Source organism: Homalodisca vitripennis, chromosome 2, assembly GCF_021130785.1.
Source record: "Homalodisca vitripennis isolate AUS2020 chromosome 2, UT_GWSS_2.1, whole genome shotgun sequence".
In the NCBI taxonomy this organism is placed as follows: domain Eukaryota; kingdom Metazoa; phylum Arthropoda; class Insecta; order Hemiptera; family Cicadellidae; genus Homalodisca; species Homalodisca vitripennis.
Window position 1 is genome coordinate 63,694,087 of NC_060208.1, and position 16,749 is coordinate 63,710,835.

Genomic DNA, 16,749 nt, shown 5'->3' on the forward strand with positions numbered 1-16,749 from the left:
CTGGTCTGTATATTCTGAATACTGCCCTAGAGAAAGGCACAAACCATCTGTATAAAACTGTAGGACTCCTTTGGTAGGGTAGACCTCCTTTTTACTCCATTTCTCCCTATCAACGATAGAGACTGTGTATGGTTCATCAAAGGAGTATTTCTTAACCATTCCTTCTGACACTTTGTTTACCATTTCAGCCTCAGGAAATTCCTGGGTTATATGACCTTCTGAGGAGGTAACCTTTACACCTTTGTACCCAGAAGCTTCATTGCGCTTAGTGCGACTGTCTTCATTAGCTCCTGCCAAAGATTGGTTATCTTAAACCAGATTTGATACTTTTACTAAACAACACTATTAAAATATGACTTATTTCATATGACATATTACGAATAGTAAATATATATCTTATATATTGAATATATTAGACAAATATCATACAATAAAAATGAAAGCTACTAAAAGTTATACTTGACACACTAAAGTAAAATATTACGATCTGCTAATTAAGTGGTATCATTCCCCTTTATCTCATAGATGTATGGCTATTAAATATTGTCTATGTGTGTAAATGTAATTTTTTAATTATTTGTAAAAATATTTAGTTACTACAGTAATATTGTATACACATATTGTGTAATAAATAGGTATTAATATGAGGCTTTACATCACATCATGTTAGAAAAGGCAAAAAAGCCAGCACCATAAATTGTATCTAAATATAGCATATAAGAAATTTTGTTTTCATCTATATATTCTCCTTTGTTAACTTCAGCATTTTGTACAGAGTTCAATCTTCAGATTTATGATATGATTCTTCTTCTTCGTCTTTTAATGAATAAAACCCAATTTTGGCCAGATGGCTGTAGTACGAGACGGTGGGCGGGGATGAGATATTTGGATTAATGCAGCAACTGGCCCACTGAATTTTCCCGAACTTACCACTAAACTGTTCCAAACTCCCTCTCAGTGTCCGTGCCGGTTGGGGAATGTCAAAGATCACATCAATTTTGTACTGATCGTAATGACGGAATTCAAAATCCAGTTTAGTCAAGTCAACATTAATCATTCCGTTGTTCAAAATTTCAGATTTTGTTGAGAACCGTGCTTCCTCGTTAAACAAATATCCACCAACCCGTGACACAATAACAGAAACATTCACTATGTAAGGCGTTTCTAAGTTTTTACCAAAGCAAACAAATTTATTTAGCTTTACAGTCTTGTCCATAATGAAGATGTAGCTGCTGCTGCATTTATCGATATTACTTCTCTTCTCTCCGAGGCTGGTGTAAAGGGAATCAAGAACCAAAGGGTTGCATCTTTTCTGGGTTGATATGCTAAACAAAGAGGTCTCTGGAAGGCTCTTCAAATCTTTAAATTCTTTAGAGTTATCAAGTTCCTGCCTTAAAAGAACTATTGGTTTAACATCTCTTTCAATTTGCTGATCAGTCAGTGTGCAAAGTCTGATATATTTGAGAGGTCCTTTCATCATTTCTAGGTTGATAATTTTGTTGGTACTATCCAAATAACCTGCAACAGGAATACCCACATGTTGAATTCATTAAAACTTCAATTGACAATGTACCTTGGCGTAACCAGACTAAACTTTTAGAGAAGGATTGAATATTCATGTTTATGAAAGGCTCCTGTATCTGAAAGTTTAGAATGTATCATGCAAGCAAAGATTACAAAAAAAGTATAAACTTGTCGAAATTATTGTTTTTATATTAACTTACTATTTAATAAATGATCCTTAATAACACTAAAATAGACAAAAACACCTCTTTAGATACATTATTTTAAAACTAAAATTAATGCATGCTTATAATTAATCTTTAATAACCCAGATTTTGTCATGAGAGTACCACACTGGGGTGTAAATGCTGTGCATACTACTGTGTCCATATGGCTATACTGGGCTGTTACATGTTAATATAACATAAATAGGATTGATTTTTTGGAACTGGGTTGATTAACCCTCCGCAGTTATAATGTTAGTTATAGATAAATAAAAACTGTAAGGTAGTTTTTTCTCTAATTACAAAAACACATAAAACCATTAACAGGAACATATACAAAATTATGTGTTTATACATAATCAGATGTTTAAATACTAAAAAAAATTTACAAAAGCTTCATAAAATTGGTATTTGCTACGAAAGTGTAAAATATACCAAAAGCTGAGTCACATTCCACACAATATCTTACGGTGCAACTCTTATGATCGTGTGTGTTTCAGAGGTTACCTCTTATTTAAAATAAATTTTCAAGAAGCACCGCATTGTAATAATTGTATTTTGTTTCATCCTGTGCATTTCGTTTGTATTCAAATTCTATAAAAGGTTTAACTGGGATGGATATAACATTTGATTTATTTTCATTAACACATTGACTGCGGCGGACGCACATTCGTAATATAACCACTGTCCTAAAGTCGGTACATGACTCATGTAACAGTTAAGGTGTTAAACAAGAATTCATCATTGAATAACGTTTGAATTAAATTAATTTATATCATTCTTGTCTAATGGAACACAGTTTTAAAGTAATACATGAACGGCAGCAGCAATGCTCGATTTTCACTCAACTGTGAACTGTAGTGCCATCTCATGTACCTTAAAGAATTAGTGGTGGCTTTGACTTTTAAAAGAGAATAAACAGCACACCCCTTTATGAGGACTGAGTGGCAACACTTTGTTACGTAGCGGTTCTGTGAAGCAATTTGTAGATATAGCATTACCATGCTAAATCATTTTCTAAGAGTTGGATCCACTTTCACTTTTAATAAGCATCTCATTTTGATAAATTACATTTAAATATTGGGTATTTTTGTCATGGTCACAGTTTAATCAGTATAAATGTTTTATACTTTTCTGTTGTATATTTATCATTCACACTTCTTCCGTTTACCGCTAAATAGCGCCCAACTTGAATGTTTCAAGGTAACAGATGGTAAATGAATGTGATAACAGATTTTGGCATTTTATCACATATCTTCTCATATACTATTGCATTATCAAAAATAGTATGCTGAAGGTGTAGGAGCAATATAGTAGTCATCAGTTATAGGTGGGGAGGGAGGGCACTATCGCAATAGCGCATGGGCAGCAGATTTTCACATGTGTCTCTGGGTAAACTAATATGTGTACCATATCTGTATACCTCCTTATATATTTTCAATTGAGCTGGTTTCCTAGTAGGTACCCTACATGTATATAATCACAATTAAGAAAAAGTCCAGAGTGGTCCAGAGTAAACTAATTAATTTGAATTCTACGAGTATATTGCTAACATCTATAATGAAAATTAGATTTAACTATTTACATTACACCGGTTATTTATTTGTTTACTTACAATAGCTTATATTTATTATAATACATATTCTGATAAACATATTTTTAATGAAGTTGGAATTTCAACAGTATTACATATATTTAAATCAATAATGTGTACAAAACAATTTTTTAAATCCAAAACTAAGAAACAAACAATACTTGTTTCAACAGACATATTGATCAAAAGAAATCTCAAATTTTATATGAAACTTATAACAGAAGTGTGAGATATTTACAATACATAATATACCAAAAATATTTATAATGGGATCAGATCTGTTAAGATTAAAAAAGTAGTTAAGAATAATTTAACCAAGTTGTCTCTGTATTTTTTTTAGGATTTAAAAAATATATAATCCAATTAATGTATTTCTTTAAGAATTGAAGATAAATTGTTAAGATCTAATTTAAAATTATATAGTACAATTAAATGGGCTAATCAGAGTGTCCACCAAACCCTTTTAATTTCCTTGACTTTTCCAGGTCAGTTTATGAAAACTTCCAGTGTAACGGATAATTTATTTTACATTATATTATTTTAATAAATTTATAACAGATTAAAAATAAACAATAATTTATTTTAATAAATGGGGAATATTAATTTAAATTTATATTAACAACTAGCTAATTAATTAATTTTTATTAACCCACGGCTTAGAACGCAATTTTGTAGGTTTACACTTGTATGAGCACTTCTGGTTCGAGTGAATTATATAATATATATAATAATAACCGATGATATTATATAATTATATTTCCGATGCCAGTGTTGAGTTTGCCTTCTTCCCACATCACGAATACATGTAAAACATCAAGAAAAAGTGTTAAAAAGTGTATATTTATGGTCAATTTAATTTACTTCGTTGTTAGTAGTTTTTGTTCCATAGCTGATTTTGCCTCTTTCCTGATCAAGAAAATATATACATACAAAGCTCTGAGAAGCCTACTTTTGTCAAAAGACAACTAAATTAGGTTTCATAAAAGTCTTTAAATATAAAGTAAAAGTTAGACTGCATTGTAGTAGAAAAAGTTATATCTGCACTTCTACAAGTTATCTTTTCCTTTGCACTTCTGGTTCAAGTGATATTTCTGACCCCAATGTTGAGTTTAATTCTTCGCCCAATATAGTGCAGTCATTGAAGCGAAAAAAATACGGTCTTACCTCCGAATTTTTTTTACTGTGAACCGATTTGCATGAAATTTTGGAATTAGGCTCATCTTACCCTTAACTTCAAAAGTGAAAATGATCTGAACTCCGCCTATTATGTTTAAGGGGTGTAAACAACCCCTTAATGGGAAAATTGAAATTGAGCCATTTTATCGCTAGAAAACATGTATAATAGTAAGTGGTGAAATTGTAAAGTGTTTTCTAACACAATTATCTCATATTAAAATCATTTTCAACCCCTTGAAAATCTTACAACCTTTGCAAACAACCCCTAATTGAAAAAATCACAAAAAAATACTTTGGTATGACATAAAAAGATGTAAGTATAGAATAAGTAATATTTATATTCTCTATAATAATTATCAAATTTTTAACCCCCTTTCAACCCTTGAAAACTACCCCTTTATAAAAAATTAAAAAAAAAATGTTTTGTAAAATAAAAAGGATTTAAATATTATTCCACACTCTCAAAATGATTATCATATTCTTAAGCTTTTCTACCCCTAAATTAAAACAGTAAATATATATTGATTATATATATTTAAAAATAATTTAATTTAGAGTAAAAAAATTACCATTTATTGAATAAATTATTTACAAATTATATAAAATTCACTCAAATGTGTTATATATACATATAAGAACGTTGGTATATATTCATGCCTACGTTTCAAAAAATATGTGAGCCATATTATGTATATATGTACACATTACAATAGTTTTTGGGTCTCTATTATACTGCGTACTTTCACATTGCTCCAGATATTCACACTCCGAAATTTTTCAGTTACTAAGTAGAAAAAAAATATGATAAGTTTTTGGACCATAACTCCTTCAATTTTTCATGCTATCACAATTTATAAAAAACCATTGTAAAGGTAATTAAGAGAGCTACAACATCCTTCATTGCAATATGTAGTAAAAAAAACCTTTTTCTCAAACGGTGAAGGGTTAAAGGGCTTAAGAGAGGCTGTGATTGCGCTGCCACGCGCTCTTTAAACAATCATATCTCCGTCAATTTTTGTTTGACAGAAAAAACAAAAAACCCAAATTGTTTGTCAGAAAAATACCTAAATTTTTCATTCTTACACTTTTATACGTATATGTCGTCATTTTGGAGATATTATGAAAAAAGATGGTTTTCTTTTTAATTTGAATTTTTTTTAATCGTGACTTTTTTTTTTAAATATGTATCCTGAAGCACCCAAACTGATAAAATCTATCAAACTCTTCATAATAAAGTTAGTTCTAAGGCGGAATACGATTAGTTTTAATTTTGGTGGAAATGGCACTTATGAAACCCATTGATTTAAAAGAAAAAACATTAGATGCTCCTCTTATTTTCAATACAGCTCACTTATTATTACGTGCAAAAAGACTTTTAATAGTGCTCATTTTAAAGCTTATTTCAAGCACTACAAAACCCTTTTTTATTAGAATGCCTAAAATGCATCTGCTCGCCGCTAGATGGCATTGACCACATCGATTAAATTTCAGACACAATAAAAAAAACTGCTTTGATCTTTAATATCTAGCTTAATATTGCACTTAGAATACTTTATAAAAACCCAAATTGTTTATTTATTTACCTGCTACTACAATTTTGTTATTTATAATATTTTCAATAAACGTATATATTTTGGAGATATTTGCAAAAAAAAACCGATGAAAAAAAACGTGAAAAAATGCGAATTTTAAATTGCCAATAACTTGAAAATTATTGGATTTTTCGAAAAAACTGTATAGATGATTTTTTGCTTAAAATTAGGCCTTCTATCGATATCCGAGGTTATTTAGAAGAAAAAAACAATTCACCGCCCGAGAAGGGGTGTGGCAACCACCTCCAGGGTGGTTGCGGAGTTCAAATCATTTTCACTTTTGAAGTTAAGGGTAAGATGGACCTAATTCCAAAATTGTATGCAATTCGGTTCACAGTAAAAAAATTCGGACCAATAATGCTTCAATGACTGCACTAATATAGAAAATATGTAAACAAGTTTATATTTATGGCCTTTGTAATTTACTTTGTTCTTCATATGTTTTGTTTAATTTTGCCTTTTTTCCTGGTCAAGAAAATATGTATCACAGATCAGAGAAGCCTACTTCTGTCAGAAGTGAACTAAGATAGGTTTTATATCAATCTTTAAATTCATAATGAAAGTTAGATAGTAACATTGTCTTTTAGATCTAATACTTAAATTTGATAATTTAATTTGATAAATTGATAATTTGATAAAAATGTGCAGTTCAAAGTACATTAACAATGACTCTACACATTTGTTTCTTTATAAACTGAAAAATATTATTAATATTTTAGAACATTTAGAGTTGGAATTGGTGAATTAGTTCAAAAGCACAGTCCAGCGAACTTTTATCTAGCACAGTTCATGGCAACTGCTTCAAAGAGTCTTCGGAGTAAAACTCCAACCATCTTAAGGGCATTTTGTAAGGTAGATGAGTACTTAAATAATCGCTGAAATCTAAAAACGGCGTTACAAAAATTTGTTATTCCTTAGCGAATATTCTCACTACAAATGTAAACAAATTGTAAATAATGAATAATCTTTACACAGAACAGTTGAATACATTAGACATGTTCTTTTATTTAATATTTCACAACTATAGAGACCAAAATGGGATTTTTCACTACTTCAAAGACCAGTGGGGCGTAGCCTGAAAGGACTTTTGAAATAAGAATTCATCTCAGAGAACGTAAGAATGTAAAATTTCAGTACAATCGGTTGAATAGTTTACGCATGAAAGCAAAACAAACAAGGCACTTTCGTATTTATAATATTATAGGGTTTATTAATATTATTATTGTATTAGGGTTTAAATTACCTATATATTTAAGACATAAAGTATTTCACGGAAAAAGAACACTTGGCCATCGAACCATAAAGGGAAATGGTTATGAAGCTGGCCTCAGATTGGTCAAAGGAATGGCCGATGGCGCGATGGGAGTTTGAATGTTATGAATTAACGACCAAGATTGGCAGATGGGAACAAGTCATTGACGGTGAACAACGTATCTTGTCAGTCGTGGATGATAAATTGTTTTTTATAATAAAACATAATTTTCATAAAAGGAGGATTTCTTTTTAATCATCAGAATTTGGTAATTGTATGTTTGTAAGTGATATAAGTTAATATTTGAATTCATGTTATATATTTGAAATTATACTCAAAGGTAAATTAAATGATGAGTTTTAATTGAAAATAAGGATCAAAGTGTATTGATTGATCAAAACATAAACTCAACGATCATCCACTGAACAGAGATTTTACATATTGGGACTACTAGGATTACATTATTTAGAACATCAATGTTCTGATTATCTTGTTTAAGACATGGAGCTACATGTGAGCAATTATAATAAATCTTGCTACACCACACCATGACATAATAGCTAAATCAACATGGGCTTCAATAAATTACTACACCCCCACATTAGAACCAAAACAGATTGATGCAATAAACATTGGATAGCAAACAACTTTTCATCAAAAACTAACTCATCAAGATCTACACCTCGAAACTAATTTGTCAACACAACGCACTTCGGCATTAAAAAAATTTATTAAGTAACTTAATAAAGCAAGTTTTTATATTAAATAGTATATTAAGCATTACAATTATTTAATAACAGCAAATAACTTATTTACAAAAATTAATAAAGTACAAAATGCCTAACTAGGGAAATTAAAATTGAAACTTTTGTACTCAACCAAACATTTTTTCTCAATTGTTTATGAAAGAGTTTATTGCTTTTCTTATAATAGTCTGTCAAAGTTATATAGATTACAACAGTAGAACATAACTTTTAGATATAAATCTTCAAGTTTTCTTTAATAGCAATATTATGTTTATCATGTTAGATAGCTTGAAAAGAGAAATGAATAGGTAAGCAGGAGTTAGTGAGGTTTGGTGGAAGGATAAACACGATTTCTCGTCTGGAGAGTATAGGAATATAGAGTAACAGGAGATTATAGTTGTATTAATACAAAATCATACAATGGAAATGTAAGAATAGGATTCGTAACCACTAAAATAACATGGCAACAGGTAACTTATTACAAGGAAGACAGCCAGAGAGAACCATATTAGTCAGGACTGATAAAAAATCAAAACCAATGATTGAACTCAAAGTGTACATCTACAAATATTGAACTATACAAAGGCATAAAACCGTAAGAGGAGGTGTTGTAAAAGAAACAGAAATAGAGGATAATGCTCCAATCTGTATTTGTAGAGCATTAAAAGACTTATATTGTAGATATAGAAGAAATCCATCATAACTATTGAACTGTTTTGGGAAAGAAAGATTAACAACTTCACTGCTGATCTATACTGAGTAAAGATAACTATTTTTATTAGACAACAGAGCGAATATTGCAGTTAACATGTTAAACTACTGTACAATAACTGTCCATCTTTAATACATGCAGTTAACACCTTCATTGGTGGTTTATACTGAGTGAGATAATTATTCTCATAACACAGCAAGTGTACTAGAGCGTCCACCATAATTAACATGTTAAAAGCCTGATACTTTAAAAGCTGGTTTGCAAAATGTATAAAAGTGGTTAATAACCACCCAATTCTCAAACAATATTATTTAGCCCATAAAGGAGTTTCAATGAATACAGTCAGCGATATTATTTCAATAATATATAATACATTACAAATTAGTAAAAACAAAACTCTAACTTTACACTTAAACATAACTTGTGTCTTTCATAAAGCTATCTAAGACAATGGGAAAAGCCCAGCATTTACAAGTTTCCATTAATATCACAGTTACATTCTAATTGTGAAATAACACTACTGTAATACAAAATAATAATATATAAATAATATCATTATTTCACTATTTAGTACATATTGGAAAACTAATAAAGGGCATAATCCGACAATATATAAAAGAACTTTGTGGAATGTACTGAATCTCTCTGAACCACACTATTGTTTGTTGCCTCCTGTATGGCAATGTATGCATGTCTCAAATTTCTATCTTTTCAGTTGAAACATTACTATTTCCTCTTTTATATATTTTGACGTGACAACGTCTTAAATTAGGTTGCGGCTCGGAGTCACTCATGAAAAAGTGTAACGCCCGGTAACGTTACGATGCCCGTCCAGTGGGACCGCCGCACGGGATAAAGCAGATAACTGTGGGTCCACCGCACGGGATAAAGCAGATAACTATGTTTATTCGTGAAAATGTGGAGTGCTTAGATTCGTCATTTACAACAACTACAACAATAAAGGTAAATAATTGTACACTGATATTTCATTATCGTAAACTATGATTGATTGATTAATTGTTAGATTGACACAAAAGTTGAGAAACTGAGTTTATAGGTTATGTCATACTATTGACAAATGTACAACAATAAAGGTAAATAATTGTACACTGATATTTCATTATCGTAAACTATGATTGATTGATTAATTGTTAGATTGACACAAAAGTTGAGAAACTGAGTTTATAGGTTATGTCATACTATTGACAAATGTTGATAGTGTTAAGTAAATTATTAGTTTAAATCACTCTGCAATCAATCGTAATTCAGTCGATTGAGAAGAAACAGCGCGTATTGCTAGTCAAACATTTAAAATAACAAATTATAACCTCTAACCTGTCATAACAGTGCGACCAAACAAACGAACTAAACCGACCAATCACCACGCGCGGAGTTAGAATTTAACTGTGTTTAGCAAGAATTTCAAATTCCAATTTTAGTAAATGTTTTATTCAACTTTACCATTTACAACAACAAATTTTAATTAATTTCAAATTATGTACAATGTTTTAGTAAACAAAATATATTTCTATAGTTAAAATTTGTGCAATTCTTATTTTCATTCAATTCCTTGTTCCTATTGTGCAATTTAATAATATTCATATCAATAAATATTCTACCGAGAAAAAGACGTTGTCACGTAAAATCTTCGCCCGTAAAACCGACTTTACAGGCAACCATAATTTTTTTTTGTTTACTTCTTAGTTTTCGTTTTCTTGCCCGTATTGTGGAACTGAACCTTGGCCAGATGACTGTAGTATGAGACGGTCTGTGGACACAAGATGTTTGGATTGATACCACAACTGGCCCACTGAACTCTCCCTAACTTGCCAATGAACTGTTTCAAGTTTCCTCTCAGCGTCCGAGCTGGTTGGGGTTGATCAAAGATCACATCCACCTTGTATTGACTATGGCATATAAACTCAAAATTCAATTTAGTCAAGTTAACATTGATCAACCCATTTTTTAAAACTTTGGTTTTTGTTGACATCCGAGCCTTTTCTGTAAACTTGTAGGCCGCAACAAGTGACACGACAATGGTGACTTCCACTTTGTAAGGGTTTTCTGCACCTCGCCCAAAGCAAACAAATCTATCTAGTCGTACAGTCCTGTCCATACAAAATATGTAGCTGCTATTGCATGTACTGATGATACAATCCTCCCCTCCCAGCATCACGTAGAGGCCATCCACAGGTAAGGCTTGGTCTCTTGCTTTCATTGATAAACTAAACTTAGAAGTAGAATACTCTTCTTTATTGATTTTTTGGAATTCTTTGAAAAGATGAAGTTCTTGTTCTGAAAGTAAATTTAAAGGTTGTGTCACATCCTGAACCTGATGAATTAGGGCATACAATCTCAAATACTTCAAATGCTCCTCCAATTCTTTTAGGTTGGTATCTTGGTTATCAACATGCAGGTAACCTAGAACAGGAATACCCCACAGCTTGTAGTTTAATAGTTATTAAAGATGCATTCACGTCTCCTCAACTGAGAAGACATTGAGGATGCCTTACAAAATAGAGACTACTAGAGATTCACAGCGCAAAATATAATTTACATTTTGCACCAGGTGTTGGATTAAAAATCACACCTGTATTCAAGTGGATTGCTTTAACCTCTTAATATGAAGATAATTATAGATAGTATGACAATTAGGTAGATTTTATAAAAATATGCCTATTGCAATCTCCCTCAAGATGGAATTTCCAGATTTAAAACTTTTCTGCAATCATGACCCCCAGAATTCAAAACCACCATAATCTGAAAAATTATGTACATACATGTATGTATGGGCTTATGCAATATGACACAAGCTTATGAGCATGATAACTGTTATAATTTTTAAAATATCCAGACACAACTTTGAACAAAGACAATACTTGCACATAGTTTGGATGAGTTTGTCAGTCTTCACCAATAACAAGTTTCAAGATGGCGGCCCAAACCAATACATTATATATAACTTAATTCTAAAACAACAAACTTTTATTCTTAATTTTTTTCGATATGTCTAAAGGTGTCAAGATGGTGGCCATTCAAAATTTAGAAAAGGAATAGTTATAATACATTCATTATAGCTCAAAACAAAAGAGTGTTTTAGGATTATGAAGTAATTTACAATAATATTTGTAACAAAATATGTTTGTGTGTGTATATATATATATATAAAATTGTAACATATCATTTTAAAGGTCCTTTACCAAGACCTTTAAAATGATATCTTATGACTATATGTGCTATTTGAACATTTAAAGTTGCTCCCCACCTCTCTGAGAGTAAAAAATTTGAAAGTTTGAAAACTATCATTATTAGTGTAGCCCTTTGTAACTAGTAAGATTGCCGCAAACAGATTGTATATGTCTAAAATAACAAAAAAGTTAAGAGGGGGTGCAACTTACTTTTCAATCACCCTGTATATTACATATAGTTTTCAGACAGCAGGTGTACAAAGTTTTAACTAATATACTAAATTGATAACTACCATAGTTATTAATAGGTACAGACTAAACATTGTACAGAGGCATTATTTGTATACAGTTTGGATAAGTTTACTAGCCAGTTTTAACAAATAAAATGTTTCAAGATGTGGTCATTCACATTTGGGTAAAATATTTACTTTGAGTATTTCATAAGATAAATCAAAATTTCATAAAATTGTTAAGTAATTCCAAGCAACAATCATTCCTACTTTTTAAACTCAAGTTTTAGGTTTCTACATAGTTGCCATTTAAAGTTATAGAGGTATACAACTGAACCGTTATAAGTGAATATGTTTACAAATATTATTTCAGAATTATAGTAACTAAATGAAGTCCACGTTTTAACAAAGAAATTTTTATGGTTGTAACATTTTTTGTCTAGAAAGGTTTCAAGATTATCGAGTTTATAATTGGTTGAAAATGTTATGATTATCACACTTGTTATTTTTCATTTAGAGTTTAGATTATTCAAAAGGAAATCTATTTAAAAAGGCATTTTCTCATTGTTAAACTCCAAAAACAATCTCAAAACTTTGAGCTCTCATCTCTGTTTATAAGAGAAATATAAAAAAGTATTCAAATTAATTTTCCAATTGAAAACAATAATAATAAAATATAGGGTGTACCATAAGAAAAAAACCAAGTTGACGGCCATATTGCAAAAAATTGATGTATACATTTTTTAATGTCTCTAATACACAAGAAAAGGTTCCCCATTTACAATTTGCAGTAAAATTTATAGTTACCAAGATCACAATGGTTTAAGAAAGCCACTCTGTATAAGGATTGGGACAAGCAACGTCAGGCTTCCATAACAATCTACAAGGAATATATTTCTGCAAAATAAATTCCTAAATTCAACTCGTTACAAAAAAGTGGCTTATTCTGCATTTTTCTTGTTACCATTATGTTTGCCCATTAGACCAAGGTAAAAACAATATATTTACATTATGCAATATAATTAATGCAACACACACACACACACACACACACACACACACACACACACACACACACAGTGTGTAATTATTGTATACTGTGGTCTAGTTCTAAGCTATATTCAAACTTTCAAGTTTCCAAATTTGTACTTGAGAGTGACAAGAAAGCAAACTAATAAAAACACTTTAAAAATGGAGGCATGCCTTCAAAAGAATATTTTCTTATTGACATTTTACACTATCATGAAAGAAAAATGAGAAGAGAACGACTGGATTATTGCTGTGACTATGCAAGACATAAATATTATACACATAGAAACTCGTATTTTTCCATTCTGAATGAGAAATATGAAATTATGTTCATGCTGAAATGTCTATTTTAACATGCACAATAAATTCATACCTTGCTGGGTAGCCCATGCACAAACTGCTTTGAACACATCTATCTCCTCTGCACCCAAAGTATCCTGCTGAAGGATATACAGCAAAGCTTCTCTGTCAATAGATTTGAACTGAGGCTGTTCAAATATCAGAGTGGTTTCCTCTTGTACGATCTGATAGCAAATAGTTTATTACAAAACATTTTCCAAAGTTATTCTTAGTCATAAGAATAAAATGAATAATTCACAAACAGCAAATCAACATGCCAGCCTGTGGTAATCTAAAAGTGTCTACTTCCACCACAAACAAAAAGCTGAACCTAATCTATATTTTGAAGTCTTTAATTAGAATTTACAGAACTGAAATAGCACAAAACTTGTGGTAACAAAGCTTTTCCACAATAATAATGTTATGATCTAAACTCTATGAAACTTGAGAAAATGTTCCAAAAGTTCTATAATGTTCTCATCTCCGTTTATAATAGAAATATAAAAAAGTATTCAAATTAATTTTCCAATTGAAAACAATAATAATAAAATATAGGGTGTACCATAAGAAAAAAACCAAGTTGACGGCCATATTGCAAAAAATTGATGTATACATTTTTTGCAAAAGTTCTAAAATACATCAATAATGCTTACAAACGTTATAATTGATTTTATTTCCACTTCATCAGTAACAAAGCTATGCGTACAAATGTGGTCATCATTGTAAATATTATTACAGCAATTTTTTAAATAAGTGCACATATTCTAAATCATTTTAAATCTTTTTGTGAGTAAAATAAATTCTAATTTGTTTGTGGTTCTAACAGAAACCTAAACACTAAACATCATAAACGTGGCAGGATTTTCTGCTGCAGAGCACTTTTTCATATATCACAGAGAGAAGGTAGGAGGGATATAAACTGTACACTACCCAAGAACATTCTGACACCAAACCTATGTAATTTTCTGGAAAACCTTCAAAACTTCTGTAAAAGAGGTAAAAAATCTTAAAAATTGATTTAAATTCTTCTGAAAAGTTAAATAAAATTTTGTTGATTTAAAATTTCTAAGAATAAGTTACGATTCTCTTGAGAATGTAGTCAGTTTCCCAATCTGTTTATTCAAACCCATTTAATATGTAGCAGGAAAACAAGTTTCAATTTTATTTCCTCAGAATTTGGTGTGTTATCACACCAGAGATGGAAGATTTCTTTTTCTTTTTTTCGGGGGGGGGGGGGGGGGGGGGGGGGGGGGAGGGGGTTTGTACATCCCAACAAAAGTAATTGGGATAATGCCACAATATTCTGAGAATTTATTTACAATGTGTTTGTTAATAAAGCAGCATAGTCATTTCCTACATAATATAGACTATATCATAAAAATATACAAATTATATAATTGTGATGTAATAAATACTTTTTACAAACTGTAAGGATAAAACTGAAATTAATATTATATTATTTATAAACAAAACAAAAATAAAAAATAAGTAATAAAAATAGTAAAATGTTTTAAGAAATTGAAAAATGATAGTGAAATGTGTATAATATATGATGTGAATGTCTACTTATCCCTAAAATAATTAGTTATGTAAAGACAGTTTTAACATGTTATGTGAATAGTTTTATTACAGCTTCAGTGGTTTTGATGACATTCAGTTCACCCCTCAGCACATAAAACATTCTTAAATTTTCAATTTACATAAGTTGGGTTTAGTCATTTTGTTAGTTAGCTCTCGCCTAATTAACAAGGTATATAAAATTTAAACATCCGGAGTGTTTCCCATAAGAACACCTATTTGAATTTTCTACACGTTCTTATGTGTCAAAGAAACGTTCTTTTTAAATACATGTTGTAAAATCATAGCATATATTAAAAAATATGTAGCACGTAGAGCATAGTGCGATATGGTACTGTGCTCAGTGTGCACAGTATTCAGTGTTTGACACTTGAACTAGGCAACAGTGTGTCCGCAGTGTTGCCACAGAGTGGTTCGCTTTGCTTGCTCCATATTTGGCAACAGGGTACCTCCGCCACCTTCCATGATTTGGTATCCCACATTGTAAACAGGGCTAATTGCAAATTGAATGAATCAAAAAATTCATAACTACTCAGTGAAGGAAACAAATCTCAGTAACATGAAACATATCCTCATGCAAAATATTTGGAGTGTGGATGAGATTTATTGAACGATTCAAAAAACAATACTGTTAATGGAAGTACTCATTATCTCTTTTATAATAGAATGTAGGAATTTCAGGAAAAGATATGATCTGAATTCTAAATCAACACAAAATGTAAAGTTTCACGCAACCTAGTAAAACATGCACTACAACAATAATTTTTTACATTCCAGGAGTCAAGTCTGAGAAACTGACTGCGTAGCTAGGTAGAATGTGGAAAACGGCTGACAAATTACAACCACATATTGATAGAGACGGATTACATTTAGATATTACAAGATGAGGGTTTAGTACTAAAGATACAGAATATGTAAATGAAGATGAAAAAACAAAGACAAAAAGACAGTAGTATGATAATAAACGAGAGCAATTGCCATACAACAACTAAGTATATAGCGTATATGCGTATATTTTACCTGTCGAACAGTGGGCTCTAAACAAGTGACATTATATTTGACCACACAATATAAAGCGTCAAATAAATCATAAACTCCAAAAGGCATTAATTGACTGGCAATTTTTTCTTTTAGATCATCTAGAGAGTACTTATTAGCTAACTGGCAGATGTTAAAGATGGTCTGTGCTTTCCAATTTCTTTCCCAGATCTTGAACTCCAGATATATACCTAAAAACGGAACATATTAAAATAATTTGTACAATAAAAATTTTGATTACAAAATAGAACAGAACTCTCTGCTTTCCATAATGGTAGCAACTGGAGAGAGTTGTGCGTATTTCAGGCAAACCATTGAGTGAAAATTAAAAAATACTCTTGAAAGATATAACCATTAAACAACAGCCATCATTCATATATTTTGATCATGGGATCCTACGACAAAGGTGAAGAGATGCTCAAAGACATGACATTCTCTCCCCTTTCCAAATGATAAAAATAAAATGATAAGGGTCCTAAACTAAACTAAAAAAAATCAAATAACTGAACATGAGTAAAAGAAGTCCATAAAAACATTAAATGAACTTT

General features: G+C 30.7%; 1 protein-coding gene across 2 annotated transcripts in view; it reads right to left on the reverse strand.

The window, feature by feature from the left end:
- Nucleotides 1-552: 552 nt before the first annotated feature.
- The window catches only part of LOC124354068, a 32,104-nt gene continuing 15,907 nt past the window's right edge, over nt 553-16,749 (reverse strand). Inside the window, exons 4-6 of one of the 2 annotated variants that reach the window (XM_046804247.1) lie at nt 16,184-16,392; nt 13,620-13,770; nt 553-1,518 (exon numbers count right to left, since the gene is read on the reverse strand). In XM_046804247.1, coding sequence (XP_046660203.1) covers nt 779-1,518; nt 13,620-13,770; nt 16,184-16,270 — 978 coding nt within the window. In that variant the 5' untranslated portion in view covers nt 16,271-16,392 and the 3' untranslated portion in view covers nt 553-778. Of the gene's footprint in view, nt 1,519-10,406; nt 11,221-13,619; nt 13,771-16,183; nt 16,393-16,749 lie in introns of those variants that run through there. The other variant, XM_046804249.1, reaches the window with a different exon arrangement.